This window comes from Cryptomeria japonica, chromosome 8 (genome assembly GCF_030272615.1).
Source record: "Cryptomeria japonica chromosome 8, Sugi_1.0, whole genome shotgun sequence".
NCBI lineage: Eukaryota > Viridiplantae > Streptophyta > Pinopsida > Cupressales > Cupressaceae > Cryptomeria > Cryptomeria japonica.
In genome coordinates, this window is record NC_081412.1 from 135,695,561 (window position 1) to 135,704,728 (window position 9,168).

General features: G+C 36.6%; 1 protein-coding gene across 1 annotated transcript; it reads right to left on the reverse strand.

Moving 5' to 3' along the window:
- Nucleotides 1-1,333: 1,333 nt before the first annotated feature.
- LOC131053561 (E3 ubiquitin-protein ligase ATL31) lies at nucleotides 1,334-2,864 on the reverse strand. Its single transcript, XM_057988183.2, has one exon. It carries the CDS (start codon nucleotides 2,633-2,635, stop codon nucleotides 1,562-1,564), a length of 1,074 nt encoding a protein of 357 aa, XP_057844166.2. The 5' UTR covers nucleotides 2,636-2,864; the 3' UTR covers nucleotides 1,334-1,561.
- Between the last annotated feature and the right edge of the window lie 6,304 nt (nucleotides 2,865-9,168).

Consider the following 9,168-nt stretch of genomic DNA (forward strand, 5'->3'; position numbering starts at 1 on the left):
GCAATCACACTAATAATTCTTTTTCAAGATTGCACTATCATGCTTAGGATAATGTGGTGACCATACTTGTGGGTTGAGCATTACAATTATGCTAGAAGGTGCATTTGACCTTTTGGGAGATTTGGTAAAAAAATGTAGCTTGATTTGATGAGACCTATTTGTCACAAATATTATTCTCTTTACAAATTGTGTAACATTATCTGAATAGTGAATATGGATCTTTATGCTTTCTAAAGCATTTAAGGGTTGCTCTATTGTACTATAGATATGATAAATAGACTCATAGTTACTGTAACCCATGAGGATGCCCCAAGTGTTATTATAGGTTCCTTATTTACTAAATCCTCTTGGATTATTGGAAGACCACTTGTAGTTTTTGTTAAGATGCTCTACTAAGGCCTCCTGCGCATTATACTGACCATTTTAACCCAAGCTTCCTACCAGTTCGATTATTTCTATTGCAAAGCTTACAAATCAATGAAAATTTAGAAGTTATGCTTGAACACATGTACAATATGCATACTATTGAAGTTTAGAAACTATTGTTGACACAACAAAATGCCCTACAACCTGTGATGCGTTAGCCTCTCTTATAAACCTAACTCTCATCTCTTTAGGTACACATAGAAATGATTCTTTAATAATTTATAAGTGTTTTGAAATGAATTACAAATAGTTCTTAAACATAGCTCCAAACAAATAATTGAAATGTTTCACACTTCGAGTCAACACAAAATGACTAATAGACAAGAAGGAACATGATGTCAAATTTAAAATTTAAATTTTAAAAAATTTAAGATTAAAATTTTAAAAAATTTAAGATTAAAATTTAGGTCAAACCCGATCTCTCAAATAAATACATACAAAATCAAATAAGACTCAAATTATACACCAATATTACATAAAAATCATGTCACTTGTAAACTCTGATTACGTAAAGGACGACCGTGCCAAAGGAAGCCGAAAATAAAGGGGATAAGGGTAACTAGAGAGCCGAGGAAAACGGGCAAGGCACATCAATTTTTACCATTACATGAAAGTTATCATACGAAACTAGCAGTCAAATATTCAACAATATATTTGAACGCCCACTAATGACAGCTTATTTATACTCTTTATAGATAATTCGGCCTAAATTCATTTATGGCAGCGGTCCTCACAATATTTCCCGCAAATTTCGAGAAATAAAATTTACACCTTTTTCCCTTTCAAAAGACGTTTAAGCATAGTGAGCATAATTGTGACAATGGTGAAATGTAAGCCATTAAAATTTAAATTTTGAAAAAAAAAAAAAAATTGAATTTTTGTAATACACAACATTTGTCAACTAGATTAGAAATTTTTTGGTTTAGGCCTCTATTGCACATCTTTCCAGAGGTTACAGGGGTTTGTCCTGTCAAAGAACGATTCCTCTCAGTTTAAAAAAGAGCATTAGAATGCCAAAGCCACTCCAAGGTCTTCTCTTTTGGAGATTTCAGAGGGGCCATTAACAATCTTGTGGAACGTTTTGAAAGGGGCAAACGCCCCTTTACTTTCTTTTACGATTGTTACAATACACCACTTATACCGCAATTTGATAATGTCTGGAGGACACTGATATGTTCTCTGAGCCCTCCGGTCTGTTCCTCTCCCTCTCTCTTCCCATCAGCCAACTGAACGTCCTCCTCAGATAAGCCTTGTGACTTGGTTGCTCCATCCCCCGTCGTTCTCCAGGAGGAAGCGCAACGCGCTCAGAAAAACTTCTTAAAAACGAGCTCGGATTCTTTGAACCGTTCCCCCATCTTTCCGATTTCGACCTGCGTTCCACATCGTCCACAGAACTGCCCGGCCTGGGGCACGCTGGCGGCGCATTAGAAGTGGACGCTGCCTGCGAAGGATGGCCAGCTACAAAGCTGCAGCTCCTGTGCAATCCGGGAGTGAGCCCACGAGGCGTAGCGATGTACCACTCCGTTGGCTGCTCCATCTCCTTCCTCACCATTACCAATGAGTGCCCCGTCGAATCGTTGGTCGTCTCCGGAGCTTCGTTATTTCCGTTGTCGACAACGATAGTGATATGCTCGGGTGTCGTCTGTGGCTCGACGGTGGCTGTGGGAGTGGAGTCGTCTCCCGGCACAAGGCTGACCCGACAGATAGGGCACGTTGTGTGTGAGCAGAGCCACATGTCGATGCACTCCGGGTGGAAAGCGTGGCTGCACTTGGGAAGCAAGCGCACCATTTCGTCGTCCCCGAAGTCGCTGAGGCAGACAGTGCACTCCGACCCCTTGGCCTGAGATTTTAGCCCCTTCACCAGACTGTAGCTGAATACCGAAAAGCTCTCGATGACCGTCTGCTCCAGGCCCCTCGTATTATTATTGACACCCGGTCGTCGGAAAGCCCTACTGCCTTCCTCTACAGTCATGACGCGGCGGCAGATGCAGATTGAGAAAATCATAATCATGAAAATGAAGCTGAACAGCGCCACGATGAGGATCGCTAGTGAGGGATTGAAGCTGATGTCATTGTAATTCGCATCGGGAGTACCATATGGGTTTTGATCTGCCAAACTCACAATTTTTAATGACGGAGCAGAAGTCGGATTGATGACAAAGAAAGAGTTTCTCTTGTCTGTAGCAGACGATGCAAGAAAACTGTCCATTTTTCCCACAAACACTGGAGTGCTGTTCTTTCTAAACAACTCCCAATCAAACCCAGTTCCTGAATTCTGCGAAACCGAATTGGGTTTTACCTAAATTGCATTCAAACGATTCCTGCATGAATGATATTTAATACCGATCCAATACATAATGTTTCCTTATTGCTTTCATTGCCCTCCACACCCCTATCATATTAGCTGGATATATTCCCTCTTCAAAGTATGCATTTATATGCATTTCACAAGTGTGAGAAACAAAGACCGAAATTAAAATAAGAGTCTTCAAATTACAGTTGTGTTCAAGCAACACCTTGTTTGACTTTATATCCCTTCTGCAAACCTTCTAGATAATTTACTTTGGTGTGCTCCGAACACCCCAAACAAAATCAACCGTTTACTTTCTATGACGAATTCATAGCCAAGAAAACGTTTCCAAATTATTCAAACCAAGAAAACGTGGATTCTGCAAAGAAAAAAAGACCCAAGTGAAATGGACAACCTAACTTCAAATCTGTACCCAGATGAAAATTTCTTGATTTATCCTCTGTAAAATGATAAAAAACTCCACACATATCTTCCATCTAGTAAATGACAATTCATTAGTCGTGATTGACACGAACATTCGATGAAGGTCTGGTAAGCTTCCAGTCATTTTCACAAGGAGGAGAGGTGTGTTGACATATCATAAACCCGATAACTACGGATTCTAAACTGTCAGGCGCCCTGCTCATTGCAAACGTAATCACACCATTTTATTACGAATGCAATGAACAACCAGTGGCCTTGTGCACCAATGAGGATCTTCATGTCGCCACCACGTAGACATCGGACTTTTGAACCTCATAAACTAAAGAGTTTACTTTGTAATCCATCTGTAATCCATCTAACTTCATTAATAAACCAGAAAACCAAAATCCACTTGACATACTTTTTTAAGCTGGCTTCACTATTTTCTTAATGATAATTCACTGTTTGGAAAAGTTGACAAAATGAAGATTTTCAGCAGTACCTGTAACCCCACATATTACGTATATCTTGAAAGAACAGTAACTGTTTTAATATTTGACGCTAACTTCAAAGGAAAAGGCTTACAGATCACTCCCTTACGTCGTTGCTTAATTACGACTAATTTAACTGTATATATTTAATGGCCTCTTTGAGAGTTTCCTCAGTTGACTAATCCAATATACTGAATTGGGCAATACGTAAGCCGTCTGTTTTGAATTTTGTTTTGTAGATTCTTCATTGGGTTAGTTGAGTGACGAGCCTCAGCAGAAAGAAGAATCATCTTTTACAACAAATGTGCATGGGGCGTTCTTTGAATGAGATCTATTCTCTTCTTTCCAACGTGTTGCATTTCGACGCTACAATCATGTTTTGACAATTTCCACCGATGACCCTTAGATTTTTTTTTTATATTTAATTTGGAAAAACATATTTACATTAAAAATGGAAAATGAAAATTTGTAAGAGTTTCATTCTATGTTTTTAATATTTGGATATTTATTTTTATTTTATTGATAAATATATTGTTTTGTTTTCTCATTTGAAAGCTATATCATGTAGATAGAATGGAGTTTTAATAAATCTTATCATGGATGAGATCACTATCACAATTCTATCTTCTAAATAAAATTGCAATAACAATCTTGTCCATTGTAATCAATTGCCTAATTTTAGATTCCTCAAATTGATCCCAATGACTATTGCTAGTTGGTTTTAGTATCAAACTTTAAAATAGATACTTATGATTGCATATATAAGGATAATTAAAATTAGTATAACTCCTAGAGCACTTTGATACATCTTTAAAGAGCATTGATCCCCTAGTCATTTAAGTACTAAAATGAAGAGCAACCAAAGAGCACTTTTAGATTAAGAACATCCCTGCATTCAATGTCTTTCATTTTGACATCCATGTATCTTATCATTATTCATTGTGAAAAACAATTGCAAAGGGGCTTAACTAATATGGCAAAAAGAGAAGTACTTTAATCTTAGCACATCGAACTGTTAAAGGTGTTCCTAAACTCTACCATGGCATAGTATAGATGTTGAAGTACAAGAGTGAAATTTGGAGGAGTTAAAAATGGATTAAATCACAATTTTTAGATGTGATCATAGTTTTTAAAAGACATGCTCACAATAACAATCATATCTAAATGATTTGCAATGCTTATAAGGGGCCATCCTTTTCATTTGATGTAGTAATATAGTGGCTAGACTCAACTCCAATTGATTTGGGATAACTTTACCTTGCCTAAGAGCTTGCTTCTTAATACTCTAGGATGTAACATGGATAGTAGAGAAACATTTTTTGCATCTAAAAGTGATCCTTTCATAATCTATTAGTTGTGTCCAACACCTATTCCCTACTTTCAACGAAATCGCTCTTGGAAGGCCTTTGGATAAATCGAATTCCACACACAAACGAGCACAAGTGGATCATTCATAATTGATAGTCTCTTTAGAAAAGTTGTGATACCTACCAAGTCCATTTGCAATAGTCTTCAAACACCCTATTTCTTAGAATTGCTGAGGGACATAAGGCAATCTTACACAAAGAAAAATTGTAGAAAACATCTCAGTATGTGGGTCAAAGGAGGGAAACCATGTCTTGAAGCATAAAAAATATCCCTGATAAGACCAATGGTCAGTGTCCTTCATCATCCAAAGATTCAAAATATAAGATGAAAAACCCTTTAGCACAAGAGTAGATGCTGATTTGTGTCTCCATATATTCTTTCTAGTTTTTTGCTAATCCAGAAGTGAAGGTCGCACTATTTTGACCAGATCTTTAAGAATCTACAAATTGCGATGTGGTCCATTGGATACTTATATCTATCACATGCAATATGGTTCAAAAAGATCTTTGGGATCAAATTTAATTGGTGGAAGGAGATGAGAGAATACTGGGAAATATCGAGATGTGAAGATGGAAACACTGGCAACCCAAAACCAAGGCTTCCTTGAAGTTAATCTTAGAGTCTTTTTGTTTTAAAGAATAAAGGTCAACAAAATGAGCTCCCAATTGTAACACAACACTTTGATGGACTTAAAGGCTTGATTCATACAAGTACTAGACACTCCAACAACAATCATAGGGGAATCATACATGGCAAAGCATGCCAAATTAGGGAGATTTGGATAGACCTCCTTAATGACACCAACAACCATGCTTGAACCCTTATTATCACTTTCACAAAAACCTACCCCACTAGACGTTGAGATCATGACAACACCACATGGAGAAACCCTGGTGTGCCCCAAAATCCTTTCATTCTAGTGATTACGAAAGGGCAAAGAAAGTTGACCATGATGATGTGATCCATCAAGCAATAATTCGTGCATAGAAGAAGTATGTGAAGAAGGAGAATGCATTGTGATATATGTTTTTTTTAAATGTGATTTTATTATCTTTATGATCATTACTTTTTATTAAGATAAGTAGAGAAAGGGCCTCCAATTGATTGCGTAGCAAAGTAGAACATAACTAGTACAAAAACATCCACAAGACTAGTAGTAGCTAGTCACCAAAAAAGACTAACTAGAACGAAAATAACTAGGAATTAAACAACAACAAAACAATGAACAAAAAAGAAAAAGAAGTTGACACTGCGGATCCACAAAAATAGTAGAAGGAACCAAAAGAACACCATAATCTAGTGCTAGGAAAATGATGTATAAACTTTGCATATTCATAAGGTTACTATTTTTAGTAAGTTTTCATTTGAGAATGGATTGGTCCAAAATTTTCCTCAAAGCTTTGAATTAGACAAATAAGCATGTTTTATAATTTTTTGTTGCAAGATCATATGTAGATTTGAAGATATTAAAGATTCTATTTGTAAAAGTTGTGAATGAAAGTTTCAAAGTCAATTTTGAGGGACTTAGAGGCTCTAAAATAGCTCAAAAGTGTCCATGACTAGTGTAGCTAGTTATAGCTTGATAGAGAACATTGTGATTTTTTCAACACTTCAAACTATTTGTTAATCAGATGCCCAATTAAAAAGTTATGGCATCTCAAAGTTGGGTCTGCTAATATTTAGAAAATATTAAAACATGTTGGAAACATAAATGAGTTGTAAAAGGGAGTTACTCGTGTTTGTGTGTGTATTGACACAACATAAGTCATCTTGTATTAGAGACAATATGGGCGCCACTCTTGGGTGGTTTTAGCCCATGGTTTTGTAATGTTGTTTGACGTTTTCATGTATTGTATCTCTTATATATTAGGTGTGTGAGATGGGGTTGTGTGTAAGAGTCAGATAGTTGTTGAGTTGCATCTACTCCTATTTGGAGTGTGGGGTTTATCTCTTGAAAGGGTTTTCCCCATGTAAATCACTGTGTTGTGGTATGCATGCTATTTATACTTATTTCTATTAAGTTTTTGTAACTGTTGTAAATGTCTGTAAAAGTTTTGTATTATCATTGTCTCAAGATTAGTGTAGGAAGTTGTTCTGGTACTTAACTTCCTTACAAGTGGTATCAGAGCTTGATCACTTTTGGTTTTAGTTGTGGGGATAATTTTTGATTTTGTAGGAATTTTTTAGATGGTAAGTTTGTCATAGAGAATATAGGTGGAGAAATTTTTTGGAAGTAATTTTGAGATGTGGGAGTTGAAGATGGAAGATCTCCTAATAGACCAAGATCTGTGGGATGTTGTTGATGAGAAGGTCTCAAGACCTATAGATCCTATAATGGATGCTCAATATGATGTAATGGACCATAAAACCAAGTGTGTAAGTATATTGTGCTTTATAGGATCCATTCTAATAAATTTCCATAAAGAGACCTCCGTATTGAAGCTATGGAAGAAACTTGGTGAGATGTATCAAGTTGAATATCTATTAAATCAAATTTTCTTGAAGAAGAAATTGTATTTCTTGAGAATGGAAGAGGTTAGATAATTTACAGACCACCCAAAAGAATTCAATATGGTGGTGGCTTAATTGACATCTATTTGTGTCAAGATAGAGGAGGAGAAATGTTAGATCTTACTTTGTTCCTTGCCAAATTTGTGGGATTCTCATGTTATGTCTATCAACAATAATTCTACCATTTTGAAGTCTAAAGATGTGGTAGGTGCATTTCTTGGTGAAGAGATGAGGAATAAGGTATCCATCAATTCAAAGGAAGACCTAAATGTTCATGGAAGACATAATGAAAAAGGTAAGAAGAATGAGAAGTGTGATAAATCCAAGCCTAGAGGGAGATCCAAATCTCTTAGAAAGTCCAAAGTCATTTGTTGAAATCACAATAAATCTAGTAACTTTTTTAGGATGCAAAGAAGAAAAATAAGAATTTTGATTCTAATTTCAAGTTTGAGAAGGAAGATGTTGATGCATGGTTAATTGACTCAGGTGCATCTTTTTATATGACTTCCAATAGAGATTGGTTTTCTGAATTTGAAGAATTTAATGGAGGTATAGTGTACTTGGATGATGATTCTCGTTTAGATATTGTTGGTCATGGTAAATTTAGAATCAAGTTTCTTAAAGGTAGAGTAAAAAGGATTAGTGGTGTGGTGCATATCCTTGTACTAAAATGAAATTTGTTATCTATGAGAAAACTAATAGACGTGGGTGTGCAAGTAGTCTTTTAGATGTAGGGTGTAAAATGGTTAGAGGTGATATGGTTAAGGCTAGTGCTCTAAACTCTCCTAAGGCCACTTCATAAGACAAGGTGGGTCCCTAATGGTACATCTCTTGGGTGGTATGAGAAAACTCTCTCGACCCTTGAGGTTGCTCCTATATCCATCCAAGCTATCAAAGTACCTCAAGTGTCTAGAATATGTCTCTTAATGATATAATATGGGATTCAACCTATCAAAAAAAAAGTCTAGAAACAATATGGTAGGTTTGCATCATCATCCTCCCAATCCTCGTAATCTAAGTACAACCTCCAAATGATAGTATGTATCTTGTTGATTACATGCTTCCTGTACTCTAACTTGTCCAGCTTGAGATGGGTTTGATAGAACTATACATATATGTACATATGGTTATCTTACTCCTCATTTCCTCGTACATACTGGTCTCACAATTGCAACATGCTCCCATGCCTAGACATGTAGTAGTGTCACCCCTGTAGAAATGCTCACGCCATCTAAGTATACCACCTAATGTAAATAATGATAGAGGTGGGCCAATAAGCAAGCACCCCAGGGAAATGGTGTACCATCCATGATGATCCTCTCCAAAGTTTCTCCCCAACTAGTTAAAAACTCATGACATTGCTTGTCAGAACACATAAGGCCCTCAATGACTCTAGCCAATAGTGATGGTAGTGGTGCACAAGATGCTACTAACTTTTCCAACTAGCCTCTCCTTATTTGATATCCAAGTCATCATCACCAAATTCTTGTCATAGAGAATCCTTGTTACTGAATCGATCATACACCACAAGCTCTCCTATGATTGAAATCCACAAGATACATGATACATCCTCTAGTGTCACTGACATATCACTGGTGAGCAAGTGGAATGAGTTGTGCTCACTATACCATCTCACAACCAAGGCTGTCCACATCCCTA